Source organism: Cladophialophora immunda (genome assembly GCF_000835495.1).
Source record: "Cladophialophora immunda strain CBS 83496 unplaced genomic scaffold supercont1.5, whole genome shotgun sequence".
NCBI lineage: Eukaryota > Fungi > Ascomycota > Eurotiomycetes > Chaetothyriales > Herpotrichiellaceae > Cladophialophora > Cladophialophora immunda.
This window is the reverse complement of record NW_015622545.1, coordinates 3748833-3761924: the sequence shown is the minus strand read 5'-3', so window position 1 is coordinate 3761924 and position 13092 is coordinate 3748833. Positions and strand designations below refer to the sequence as shown.

The 13092-nt window shown below is 51.8% G+C and overlaps 5 protein-coding genes across 6 annotated transcripts; 2 read left to right on the top strand and 3 right to left on the bottom strand.

Moving 5' to 3' along the window:
• Positions 1-493: 493 nt before the first annotated feature.
• Positions 494-922, bottom strand: PV07_09430 (uncharacterized protein; the record flags this gene model as incomplete). The annotated part of the gene is made up of 1 exon (XM_016396690.1): positions 494-922. One exon carries the CDS (start codon positions 920-922, stop codon positions 494-496), a length of 429 nt encoding a protein of 142 aa, XP_016246546.1.
• Positions 923-3582: 2660 nt separating this feature from the next.
• On the top strand, positions 3583-4146 carry PV07_09429 (uncharacterized protein; the record flags this gene model as incomplete). Its single annotated transcript, XM_016396689.1, has 1 exon — positions 3583-4146. One exon carries the CDS (start codon positions 3583-3585, stop codon positions 4144-4146), a length of 564 nt encoding a protein of 187 aa, XP_016246545.1.
• A 1158-nt stretch (positions 4147-5304) lies between these two features.
• Positions 5305-6805, bottom strand: PV07_09428 (uncharacterized protein). The gene has a single exon (XM_016396688.1). The coding sequence runs from the start codon at positions 6719-6721 to the stop codon at positions 5435-5437; it is 1287 nt and encodes a 428-aa protein (XP_016246544.1). The 5' UTR covers positions 6722-6805; the 3' UTR covers positions 5305-5434.
• A 148-nt stretch (positions 6806-6953) lies between these two features.
• PV07_09427 (uncharacterized protein) lies at positions 6954-9703 on the bottom strand. The gene is made up of 2 exons (XM_016396687.1): positions 7484-9703; positions 6954-7397 (listed from the first exon to the last, which is right to left on the bottom strand). The coding sequence occupies exons 1-2, from the start codon at positions 9620-9622 to the stop codon at positions 7374-7376; spliced, it is 2163 nt and encodes a 720-aa protein (XP_016246543.1). The 5' UTR covers positions 9623-9703; the 3' UTR covers positions 6954-7373.
• A 128-nt stretch (positions 9704-9831) lies between these two features.
• PV07_09426 lies at positions 9832-13072 on the top strand. Of its 2 annotated transcripts, XM_016396686.1 has the most exons (4): positions 9832-11243; positions 11299-12007; positions 12060-12457; positions 12521-13072. In XM_016396686.1, the coding sequence occupies exons 2-4, from the start codon at positions 11385-11387 to the stop codon at positions 12925-12927; spliced, it is 1428 nt and encodes a 475-aa protein (XP_016246542.1). In that variant the 5' UTR covers positions 9832-11243; positions 11299-11384; the 3' UTR covers positions 12928-13072. The 2 variants fall into 2 exon arrangements, with proteins under 2 accessions (XP_016246542.1, XP_016246541.1); XM_016396685.1 differs by having other exon boundaries at positions 9832-12007.
• The last annotated feature ends 20 nt before the right edge of the window (positions 13073-13092 follow it).

Genomic DNA, 13092 nt, shown 5'->3' with positions numbered 1-13092 from the left:
TGTGTCATGAACAAGGGGTGCCAAGACCTCAAGGGGCTAGGTGTATATAAGCGTATGAGTCGTAGGCTACCTTCTGAAGCTCTCCAGCTTCGGAATCGCTGTCGTTCTGCGCCTATAGATAGGCAATATACTTATTAGATAGTTCGCTGGCGAGCCATTCCTGACATCTAAAGCGAGCAATATCATATGTTGTTGTTACCAAGATCCTTGAGGACTAGTATATTTTGTAATGAATTCTAGGCAGCAGCGAAGGGGCAGGGATGAGCCAAGCCTATTGAGGCTTAGCTGAAACATATTTCTACTCGAAGGTATGTTTAACCGAATGCTGGAGGTGCCGAAATTAGGTCTCCAAAGACGCAAATGAGTCAGTGCTTGTAATGAAACCCCTCACAAAACAGAGGTGCAAACCTCAGAATTCTGAGGTATTTCATTGCGGTTCGATAGGGATATGAGCACAGAGCGTCGACCAAAATAATTTTTCGTCTACCGTGTGTCACAACTGTTGCAGAGCCATCAAGACCTCAGTTGTGATCGGCCATTCGGTATTGTTGATGTGGATATTATTAGGCTCAGACAGGCCGCTCCACGCATGGGATATAGCTTCATAGAACAATTGCTGTTCCAATGACACCGTTATGAGTTTTCCGCGAGGGCCCGCATGTCGATCTCTGTCAGGCGCCAGAATCAGCAGCCTGATCTCCAGCTTGATCTCTCGCCGCGACGTGTCGAGGGGTTTCCATATCCGAGAGGCGTCATTCATAGTGGCGTTGGTATCAAATCTTCGGGACGGAGGTCCTTCGAGTAAAGATATCTTATGCAAATCGTTGAAATAGCCAAAGTGACTGATGCTTTCCCCATGTACAAAGTAGGGTGCAAGATGCATTCGAGGCACGTCGAAGGTGAGGCTGAGATGCCAAGCCATGCAGAGAATCGGCGATTTAGCGGCCCGATCCGACTTGAAAAGTCAGTGGCACTGCTCCCGAGGGTCTATGGCTACATGTAAGTTGGTATCTATTTTGTGCCAGACTCTATCAGGTATTTCTGGACAGAGCCCGCCGGATTGCGGCTTCACCGTGGTTGCTACTCAATTTGCTGCTTCGACCATGTCAAGTCTAAGCACTCTTGATCGTGTTCCGATTCACCTCACTTCGCAAACACAAACGATGGATACTTTGCCTCGGTCTCTTCAGCCAGCCTGGCGATATAGTTCTGCAGACCAGCCAGGAAGAAGGCGCTGTATTTCTTCTTGCCCTCCACGTTATCGTTCTGGATCCATGACTTGACTTTGTCAAAGACAGTCGCCTTGGAGATCTGCTGGACGGTTTGGGCCCACTCGGCCTGGGCTTTTGCGTCGGCCTCCACTGTATTGTCCCCCCTCGTGTTTGCCTCTTGGATGAGCTTGACGATGAAATCACCCTGCAACTCGATTGAGGGGAGCATGTTCGCGAAGGGGCCCCCAGGTCCTGTAACGGTGAAAAAGTTGGGGAACGCGGACACGCTGACACCATACAGAGCGTTCGCTCCTCCCTTCCACGCATCTATCAGTTTGAGCCCGTTGCGTCCAGTGATGTCAATGTTGTGGTAGGCACCGTCGACTCCGTCGAACCCAGTGGCGTACACAATGATGTCAAATTCAAAGGTCTTTCCGTCTCGCAGTTCCAAGCCAGTTGGAGTGATTTTAGCAACGGGATTGTTGGAGATGTCGACAAGAGAGACATTCGGTTCGTTGAACGCTTCATAATACCCTTGTGTGCAAAGCGGACGTCCACCATAGTGTCCCTTGGGCTGAAGCAATTTTGCTGTCTCTGGGTCCTTGACAATCTCCGCAATTTTTTCTCGAACAAATGCCGCGGCGGTCTCGTTCGCAGCCACGTTTGTTCCGAGGTCGTTGAAGGTTTCGAAGAAGAACCGGAAGCCCCCACCTTTGTTCCAGATACGTTCGTATACTTCTCTCCGCTCTGCTTCTGACACTTCGAGCGCTGACTTCTTACTCTCTGCAAACCCCATCGCAAAAAGCGAATTGAACACGGTATCCCAGATCTTATCGTAGTTCTCATAGATCTCCTTTTTCTCTTCTTCGGTCACCGGTCGATCATTGACGGGCACTATATATTGGGCTCGCTGTTGGAAAACGGTAATCTGTTTCACGAGGTGATGGATGGACCCGGTGATCTGGCTTCCGGACGGTCCAGTGCCAATCACCGCCACACGCTTTCCCGTGACGTCGAGACCTTTAGGCCACCTGGCAGAGTGAAAAGAGAGACCCTTAAAGGAGTTCAAACCAGGAAAGTCCGGTATATAGGGGTTAGTTAGAATCCCAAGAGCAGTGAGAAAGTAAGTCGCAGAGAACCGGAGTCCTTTGTCGGTCGTAACGAGCCAGCGATTGCTAGTCGCGTCGTAGTGCGCCGAGACGACTTCGTTCTCGAAGATGTAGTTCTCCAAGACGTTGGATTTTTTGGCCGTGTCAATGATTTGCTCCTGGAGATCCTCGGCTTTTAGATATCTCGTGTTCCATCTAGGCGGATCACGGTCGTCCGAAAAGCGATAGACCCAGCTCTCGGTGTCAGTCTGAGAGCCAGGGTACTGGTTCCAATACCAGGTCCCCCCTAAAGCGCTGCCTTTCTCAATTGCGACGACATTCTGGAAATGAAGCCTGTCCTGAAGAAGGCTGACGAGACGGATACCGCCAAATCCTCCACCGACAACAACTGCGTCCACTTCTTTGGGATTGGCAGACATTCTTTCTTCCTGAGAAAACTAGACTAGCGAATCAGTTCCTTGAATAGCGGACACGAGTCCAAATTATCTAGATGATCCTTCAAATAAGCGGAAATATAAGAGATGAAACTTTCCTGATCGCTCACCAGTTGAGAGAATATTCTGGAGATTGGGATAGCCTTTTAAGGCATTTGTGAGCGTCTACGATCTGAATACATGACCTTAAGGGGAGGTGATAAGCAGAAGAAGATATACTCGACGAGTCCGTCGTCTAGAGGCATTCTCGAGCCTGGTTGCGCCATCCTACCTTCACTCGCAACACTTCAGCTCGATATTGTGTTCGCCGCTAAAATTGCGCAATCAGTAGAAGGTGGAAAGGCCTACCATCAGACTGATAAGTCATACTTGTACGTGAATGGAGGAAGAAGTAGGCTGAGGAACCGCAAGTTCGTATCCCCATCACGTCTTTCCTGGGCCAAATTTGCATCCGGCCTGGGCGAGAAAAGCGGGGTCGTCACTCTGGTCCTTATGGGGATTGGGCGACGAGGTGGGGTCGAATGAGTGTGGGGTTTCGGGTCCGTGACCCACGCTTGCGCTGGCGCCCGCGAGGCTGTCGTCAGTTCTCAGCCTCGCCAGACACTTGAGTTCGACGGACCGTGTCCTTCTCTCCTTCCTTTTCATTAAAGTGCCATCTCTTGTCCCCCACTTGCGTGGCTTCAAGCCGTTGATTGAAGCTTTTGTGTTTATGTAGAATTAGCTTCTGCCGCATTTCATGCCCTTTGAATTGCGCATATTGGACATGTCACATCGTTACTGAGCTCTGATCGGGCTGTCCCCATCAGTCTCGCAGCGGGCAATCTCAAGATGCGGCTGATCAACACTCAGACTCTAGCCCTGGAATCCTTCGACGACGACAAGATCCCCGAAGATGCAATTCTCTCTCACAGGTGGGAAGAGGGTGAAGTGCTGTTTGAGGATGCGAGAAACGGGTACCCCACGGAGAAGCAAGGCTACGCAAAAATTTGCAATTCAACTCGGCAGGCACAACGTGACGGTCTTCGATACATCTGGGTCGACACTTGCTGCATCAACAAGGATAGCAGCTCCGAACTCTCAGAAGCTATTAATTCCATGTATGCGTGGTACAAGAATTCGAAACAATGCTACGCGTACCTCTCGGACGTTCACCTTCCACTAAATGAAGCTGGTGTTGGCAAGAGCTTCGGACAAAGCGCATGGTTTACTCGAGGGTGGACGTTACAGGAACTGATTGCCCCATCGAAAGTGGATTTCTTTGACTGTTCGTGGAGGTATATCGGGACAAAATTCTCGCTGCAGCCATGGATCACGGCCGCAACAGGTATGGAAATGAGGGCGTTGGACTCGCTATATCTGAACACGTATTCGGTGGCACAGAGAATGGCTTAGGCATCCAACAGGAAAACCACGCGGAAGGAGGACGTTGCTTACTGCCTTCTTGGTATCTTTGAAGTCAACATGCCGATGCTCTATGGGGAGGGGGAGAGAGCATTCATAAGACTTCAAGAGGAGATTATCAAGCGAAATTCTGACCACTCCATCTTCGCCTGGAAGACCCTCCCCGCTCCTCTTGAAAAGACATCTCTCCTTGCAGACTCACCAGACTTTTCGAAGGCTGTGCCAATATCGTCAAGGGTCACTCGCCCAATCGAGACACGCCCTACTCAATGACGAATATGGGCTTGGAAATTGGACTACCGCTAATTATTTGGTCAATGCACACTTATCTTGCGCTTCTGTCATGTCACGATCGGAATACCAAGAAGAAAGTTGGGATTCTCCTCTCGGATTCAGGTCAATACGGGAGGCTCTCGTACGGCAGAAGCCACATCCAGTTCGTGAAAAGAGATTTGGCTGACGTCCTGTTGGAGCATCCCATGAACCAGTGCTTTCGAAATCAAAGGCTTTTGATTTCACGGGAGCTGTGTATCAAGGTGACTCCGGAACGTCGGCTTTATGGGTTTCGCCTGGGTGATTGTTCAACATGGGAAGATCTCGTCGTCTACGCGCGGAGATGGAATCCCCAAGACAGAACCATCGAGATGCCTGACGGGTGCTGCGGGACCGCTGGGGTGCTCGTACTCCGGCGGCCGGCGCGATCTGGTTTTGCTTGCGTCGCTATAAAGCTTGGGTTCGACTCTCTTTTCAGGCCTGCGTGCTTGGTCTTCCTCAGTCGAAAAGTCCCCAAGAGGCTGGAATGTCCGAAGCCAGATAGTCTTTCCAAGAAGCGGTTTGATAACCTCATGGATTCTTCTTGGATACTTCGACATAAAGAGTGGCAGTTCACTGGCGAAGACTTCTCTGAGATTGGCATTACATCAGTCTCGAGTTGGTGTTTCCGCGATAGTCAGAAATGTATGAGATTTCTGGCGGGAACTGACCAATACTCTCAAAGATTTATAACGAGCAGGTATGGCACGCTCAGGGCCAAATTTTACTGGCAATTAATCAACGATCGATTGGGATATACTTTCGCCGTCTCGATCGATCCTGTCTCAGAGGCAACAAGCAGGCAGGGATCCTAGATATTTGAAGAAAATTGACAGGCTTCGGGTGCCGCAGTTGCTTGAATTTTGTTTCTTTTCTCATCCTAGTTTTCCATTGCGTAGGCTCAAGAGTCCGATTCCCATACTGGGCTTGAACCATACAAGATTGCTTACCGAGAGATAAAGGCCTTCTATTTCCGATCTTTATCCCACCCCGGCCAGATCTCCTCGGATAGCCTCTTGACCAGCCCCAGCTTCTCCCACATGCGCTCTCTGGTCATCCCGACTCCTCCTTCAGAATGGTCGCTCGCGAAGCCACATTGAGGGGACACTGCGAGGTTGTCGCGGAGCGCGTCTTCTCTTGTCCTTCCATTCCCCTGGCCCTCCGCCACCACGTCCGCGGCCTGATAGACGCGTTTCTTCAGTTCGTCCAGATCCTCCATCTCTGCGGATTTGGTCGTCACCACGCCCAAGACCACCGCCTTGTCTGACGGCAGGTACTTGAGAGGCGTGAAATCGCCGGCCCGGGGACTGTCGAACTCGAGATAAAACAACTTGTAGCCGGTCTCGTTGAACAGCTTCCTCGCGATCCGCTCGTAACTGCCACTGGCGAGGCCGACGCCGTTGGGGAAGTTTCCGCGACAGATGTGGATTCCGACATGGAGGTCCGAGGGCAAGTCCTTGATGGCGTCGTTGTGGGACGTGATATACAGCTCGAGCAGCCGCTCGAGGTCGACGCCTTCCTTTTGGCACGCCTGGATCCACTCCTCGTCGCAGAAGAACGAGAGATTGGGATCATCCACCTGCACGACCCTCAAGCCATGCTCGTACAGCGTCAAGATCTCTTTCCTGACTGCGGCGCTCAGGTCCCGTAACAGCGCCTCATCGTTCTCATACAGGCTGCGGTCAAAGGGCTCCTTGAGCTGGATATGCCACCAGCCCGGCGGCGGGACCGTCATCTTCGCATCCCTCCACCGCTCCTCGGGCAGGAGGCTACGGAGATACAACCAGTCGTCCAGGTACGCGGACCTCTCGAGCGTGACCTTGTTCGAGGTCGGGAACCCCGCATCGCGCCCGGGGAGGCCCCATTTGATCAACGGGCGATTCGTGGGGAAGTCGACCTTGAAGTCGGCCATGGGCGTGTACCGCACCTCGAAGCCGGAGAGGGACTCGAAGAAGTTGCCGTAGAAGATCCCTCGCTCATATTCTCCCGTGGTGATGGGCAGGATGTGTCGCGAGAGTTGCTCGCCGACGACGTCTTTGATGGCCTTTGCTTGCTCGGTGCGTAGGACCTCTATTGGATCGGCTTCGTTGGAGGAAGAACCGGCAGTGAGATTTGCCGCGGCATCGTCCTCTTCTTGGGCGACAGGGCCGTTTCTGAGTCGCGCGCCCTGGAGATTCGAGTTCTTCCTCGCCTCGACCAGGCTCTGCGGACGGAGTAGCGATCCGACTTGATCGGCTCGAAAAGGCGGTGCCATGGCGAACTCCGTGGATCTCAAGTCTCGGGAGTGTCCACGGTCAATCTAGCTGGATACAGAATCAACTCTACTCTTCGTCTTTTCGTGGGATAAAGGCTTCCTCGACACAATATTGTCGCGGGGCAGCGTTCTTGGATTTTGTATTGCGGCCCACATGAGGGGAACTTGTTGCCAGCAATACACCATGTGGGGCCTAGAGGCCTAGGTATTGATATACTCGACAATATCACCTCGGGACGCGAGATAATTTCGAGCCAGGGTGCCGCGAATGGGTTCGCAGGGTGAGATTCAAGTGACTTTGCCTTATTCATAGGGATATCAGCGCAAGGAGAGAAAGGACCAAGCTGAGCAGGAACACTAGATACTCCAAAACAGGGACATGACTTGGTTGCAATGGAACTTTTTGCTTCATGATCGAGCGGCTCAGTGGTTCCAGTGTACGCCATCTCGAGGCGAAAAACTGCAATGTCTCAACGTGCCGGAGAGGGATGTAAAATATGTACACTTTTGACGCCTTACACCATCGAGGGAGTTAGGTTGACCCTCCGAACGTCGAAGCAACGTCTAAACCCAATATTCACTTTTGTTACAACGCACGCAACCTCAAGACATGTGGTATAGAGTGGAAACTGTTCGTGAATGTCGTGTCGGATCAAGCAATGTTCCCAGCCATCCCCTATCACTCAATTAGTCGACGCTTCGCGAGACGGTATGCTAAAAGCTGATCCAACCCAAGCGAAGAAATCAAGCGATTGAACTTACTAGGAAGATAGCCTGTACAGCAAGCTGCAAACTCCATAGTCCAACTTTCTTGAACCGTCTCAAACGTGCCTGCTCGTCTGTGACATCTCTTGCAAACGCATCGTACACTTCCGCCGACAGATCATCCATCAACCCGGAATCAAAGACAGTCCAGCTCCCGTCAAAATCCGAGAGACGCTTGACGACCCGGCAGTTGATCGGAATGAACGTTCTCCGGGAATTGATGTAGGCGACAATGGGACGGATCAGGGCGTTGTTGATATATGATAGATCGCGTGTGAAAATGGGGACGACGGCGCGCACGTCGTTCAAGTGAATGCGGAGATCCATCACTATGAAGCGCTTGTCCTCTTCTCTTACCGGTTGAGAGTTTGGAGTTGTTAGCACGACTCCACCGGAGGCAATGGGCTCATCCTCGGGAGAAATTTCGCCATAACGCTGCTGCTCCAGATGTTTCCTCGATGTCAAGGTCGCTTCCATCCGTTCATAAAAATCAGTCATGACTTTCATAACGGATTCCTCGCTGTCGTTGGGGATCATAATGTCCGCCACAATGTCGACATTGCCTTCGTGAATCCAAGACAAGGGCCCAGCCACCCCACGGTTTATATGGTCGATGTTTATGCCATCAATGCGAATGCGTGACTGTTTTTTCCAAGGTTCGTTGGACGGATCTTCGGGATCGTTAAGCTTTGTGCCGGTATACGAGTGTGTCTGCCGCGGATGGATGGTGAAAAGAGATTTGTCGAATTCACCCGTGATGCTGTTGGCACAGAGAAAGTCGTAGAACAGCCACTGCTTCCGCAGGCGAGGCAAGTCGGCGTTATAGATACTGACGGGGAACGGTCGAAACCCTTCAGGTTGGAGGATTGTCAGTAAAAGATCTTCGATCTTAAAGGACTCGATCTCGAAATCCCCAGGGTTGTGCTCATGCCGAAGCGACTTTGGATCAATCTCTTCACCGGTTGCGAAAACGTGGGTCCGGTCGACGACTCCCCTTACGTGTTTAACTTCCACATTTTGCAGCAGGCCTTTAGAGTTCCACCATTTGCTGAAGGACAGGGTGACATTGACTTCCCCAATTGTGATGTCGAACTGTGTATAATTCTGCTCTTCTGGAGGCACGGGGTCTTCTGCCGACGATGCTTGAGCGGCCGCTTCGGGCGATCCCTTGGTGACGCGGGATTGCACCCGGCCGGGTCTTCTGGAGACGAAGACGTTCTTGAATGTGATGACGCCGTCACCCCATTTGGGGACAATGGCGGACTCGAAAACGACTTGAAGACCGGATGATTTTGTCAGATAATTCCCGATCCAGCCAGCAAGGGTTTCTTGCGCAAAGACAGTGTTGATGGCTAGGATGGCCAGAGACACGAAAGTCGTAGTACCGACAACAATCCAGATGACATGGCCCAACGCGATCCATGAGATGAATCCAACAATTTCATCCAGATTGAAAGGTCTTGTGCTTTTGATTGTGAACCATTTAAAGTGTACCTTGAGGCGAGACCAGAAACCCGTGGCCGCAGCCAGAAGTTCTTCCTTTGTGGGACGGTGAAACTGCGGCATATGCAGTCTATCGTAGAAACGACTTTGGTAAGAATGCTGCTGTCCTGAGCCAGCCTGCGAGGCATTCTCCTTTGCTGAAGCTGATTTTGAGGCATCTTCTCCCGTTTTTTGTTTTGTGTGTCCCTCTCTTTCTTTCTCTGCCTTTTGTCTTGCGAAGAGTGTAGTATGGAATTCCCGCCACCGGATCAAGGGCGATTCTCTATGCCGGCTGCCTCTGGTGTACTTTAGACCCTTCTGCAGTCCTGAGAAATCAAGTGCTGATGCCTGTCCATCTTTTATAGAAAAGGATCCAATCCAAGCTAGACTTGACCTCGACCTGATCTGCGGACCTTGACCTGCGGGAATATCGACCCGAGGCGACCAAATCCTAATAGGAAGCTTGACGGGCTGGGGCAGTTGGCCTGCAGTGTTTTTTGGGGCCGTTAGGTTTGATATCCGTCTGGGTACGTGATATCTGAAGCTTCGGTCGAAGGACGCTGGTAGCCTGTCGACGACTTTTGTCGTCCGCGCTGGCGCGCAAGCGGCAATCCTCGAGACATGGCGCATGCCCTGGACGAAGGCCTCTATCATGATTGAAAGACCATGGCTGCCGGCGGATGAAAGCAATCCTGGTTGGACAGAAGTGGTCGTCCTTGGGAGATGGGGTGTTGGAGGATGGTGAGTGCAGCGACAAAATGCATGTGCAAGATGATGCAAGTTTCTGCGGAGACCCACAATGATTTCTTCGAATGCGGAGAAACTTGCACATCAGCATGGCTTCCGCCTCACAAAGCAGCCATCACACACGCAGTATTGTAAGCAGCTTCGACAGATCACCGTTCTTCTTGTCATTACTGTACAGTTTTCAGTCCTATAAAGCTCTTGTCCCCGCAATGAACTCCTCCTACGCGCCGTCATGGCGAGCTTCCTCGTCGCTGTGCTCCTGTCGCCCGAGACAGAGCGGTCTCCCGGGAATGCCTTGATCCCCCCGTTTCTCACATATCGAGACCCTAAGTTGACTCTGAACGTCCCAGCATACACATCTACTACAAGGACCAGAAAGAAGGAAAGGAACACCACTAACAAAAAGCCTGCCTCGAGGCTGGCTTTGGAAGAACAAAGAGGCAGATACCTCATCCAGTGGTGTCCGCACAGATCACACAATTTACGGTGAATTTAGCCGATGAGATCTTTACACACCTCCCCTGATTCATTATCTCGAGAATGGTAGCAAGCCAACCACGTTGCCACTCGGATCGATGGTAAGGCTGGACCTCCAAATTTGAAGAGCGAGCGTCGTGCATGGGCCCGGGGCCTGGGACTCTGTAAGCGATCGAATAGCCAGACCGGTGAAAGCCCGAAAACCAATCAGCAGCCAAGCGATCGCGAAGATGGGAACAAGTTTCTTTATCTGCATATACTCGTCCGAGTACTTGCACACGAGAGCAGACGCTGCGGCTTTCGGCACGCTTCGCCAAACTCTGCGCTCAAAATGAAGATAGATGGTCTGGGCACTCAGCCTCCACAAAGAATTTGGTATTGAGTTTGCATCGTCTGATGTTCAAGTCCCCAAAACGGGACTTAGCTTCCTACAAGTGCCAATTAGCAGCTGGTCTAGAACAGGACACCGGGACGGCTCCAGCACAAGCATCAATCCAAAAATCAGAGGCCAATAACGACCGATGTCTATACATCTGGCAAGACTTTACCTTCTGCCCAAGTGAACAAATACGGGTGTACTAGGGGCCAAAAAATGCATCAACATCATGTGGCGCAAGCCTCACCCAATACGCGGTCGCCGTGTCTTTGCGACGGTTGCCATGTTGGTGTAGGCGAACAGCACCTCATTACCTCTCAGCCGCAGAAGCCGAGTGCAGGCGACTGGAAATAAAGCTTCGCGGCCTTCCAGTACGAGGTCGTTCGGCTGTCAGTTTGCTTTCCTTCAGGAAATCCCCTCTCACCAAGCGCTCCACGTTGACCCAATACACGATGTTCTGGATAACGCTCACGGCTTTGCTAGCCGTCTCCAGCGTCCAAGGCGGGCTGTTGCGACCCACCATCTCTCAATGGTTCTGGCAATCTTGTACCTGCAGTCTCCCCGCATTTGGTTGATCTATTACTGATTTCTCAGCTGTTGTCGTTGGCGACTGGCTCTATATATCGGATGGAGAGGCATGGGAATGGACTAACGGGACATTGAGATCCTTCTATCGTTGCGTTTACACTCTCCCGGTCAATTCAAGGCCTGACGAGGCTGATTGTCGCAGTCTGGCCCACCATCTCGGTCGACCTTACTCAGTCGTGGACCAACGTCTCCGTCTATATTGCCAATAACTCCGACCCTGCCCCGAACATGCCGCATCGCAGAGCGCCTGCAACCTGGTACGATGAGAGCACAGGCAGAGTGTACAGATATGGCGGTTGGGCATACAATAGCACGGACTGGACAGCCGACCTTTGGTCCTATCAACCCGGCGGACTCACCATCTATTGGTCTGAAGAAGTCACGCCTGCAACAGATGGGTTGTCATACGGATCGAACGCGCCGTGGGCATCAGCCTGGGCTGTGGGCAACTCGACGTTGTACAGCTTGGGAGGCTCCATCTCTAATGGCGAATCAGTCTACCCGAATACCATTGTCTCAGGCTTGGTGGAGCATTACCCATCGAGTGAGACTTGGAGCAACTCTACAACCGACATTCCAAATAGCTCACCGTACTTTAACCAGGCCAAGGCTGAGTTCGCCTCGAATTTCGGTCAAGAAGGTTTTGTGGTCGTTGTCGGAGGTACTAATCCAAGCGAACAAGCGTTCACATTTGAGCAAGACACATCATTGCGCGATATGGCAGATATTGTCTTGTATGACGTATCCACGAAGAAATGGTATGTTCAGCGAGCGACTGGCGACATCCCTCCACCAAGAACAGAGTTCTGTACGGTGGGGAAGGCCTCATCCGACGGGAAGACATACGAACTGTAAAGTATACCTTCATGTTTCTCAGGACCTAGGCTGACGTGAACGTATCAGATTTGTATACGGCGGTATGACCAATACAACATATGACCTCAACTACCCTAATGAGCCTGGGTACTTAAATGTCTATGTCCTCTCTCTCCCTGCATTCAGATGGTTTCAGACCCCCGCGACAACGAGCACCCGCCGGTGCAGCCATACTTGCTCCGTCATCGGCAACAGACAAATGGTCTCTATTGGCGGCCGCCCGCCTAGCACGTTCAATCAGTTCGGCGCCGACTTCGATGAGTGGGCTAGCGGTATAGGGGTCATGGACATGACTGAATTGCAGTGGAAGGATCACTATGACGCCGCAGCTGCACCGTACGAGCGAGCGCAGCTAATCCAGAAATACTATGACCAAAACTACGTCAAGCCCGCGTGGAGTGATCCCGCACTGGCAACAGAATTTGGTAAGTGAGATGTTCATTTCCAGGCATAGGGATAGAATGAGTAACAGTGCTCTACAAACACAGCTTTCGCCGCCCCGACTCATCCCACCACTACCCCAACACCTACCCCGACGGCCCCGGTGCAGCCTCCCGCGAAATCAACATCTCCTCCTCCTCCTCATAAGTCTCATACCGGCGCTATCGCCGGCGGCGTCGTTGGAGGCGTTGTAGGGTTAGCCTTAATTGCTGGCCTCGCATACTTCCTTGGGACCCGTCGCAACCGCAAGACCACCGCCCCGGCGGATTCCGTGCCCCCACCAACGGAGCCGAAGTCTTCACAAATACCCAACAGTCCGTCATCGGTGCAGAAACCATCACCAGAGCTGGCCGAAGCACAGGTCTTCGAACGAAGTGAGCTAGAGGGCGAAACCACCCGACAGGTCGCCGAACTGCCAGGCTATTATGGGAGTTTTGTGCCGGGACAAAGATAAAATATAAACGGGGAACGAGGGGGTTTGGAGAAGTATGTATGTAATCTCCTATTCCAGGCTGGCTAGTAGTCCCGGCCTCGAGCTGGTATATTTCTGTAAATGAGGTGGTTGTAGTATGGTTTGTGAATAAACTTGATATTTCCACTGTTAGTATTCACAGCGGCC

Excerpts from the sequence above, each read along its gene's own strand:
- PV07_09427 (XM_016396687.1), bottom strand. The coding sequence starts at position 9,622 with ATGATAGAGGCCTTCGTCCAGGGCATGCGCCATGTCTCGAGGATTGCC. Across the intron at positions 7,398-7,483 it reads CTGTACAGGCTATCTTCCTA|GGGATGGCTGGGAACATTGC; the intron begins GTAAGTTCAATC and ends ATTGAGTGATAG.
- PV07_09428 (XM_016396688.1), bottom strand. The coding sequence starts at position 6,721 with ATGGCACCGCCTTTTCGAGCCGATCAAGTCGGATCGCTACTCCGTCCG.
- PV07_09426 (XM_016396686.1), top strand. The coding sequence starts at position 11,385 with ATGCCGCATCGCAGAGCGCCTGCAACCTGGTACGATGAGAGCACAGGC. Across the intron at positions 12,008-12,059 it reads GACGGGAAGACATACGAACT|ATTTGTATACGGCGGTATGA; the intron begins GTAAAGTATACC and ends TGAACGTATCAG. Across the intron at positions 12,458-12,520 it reads CGCACTGGCAACAGAATTTG|CTTTCGCCGCCCCGACTCAT; the intron begins GTAAGTGAGATG and ends CTACAAACACAG.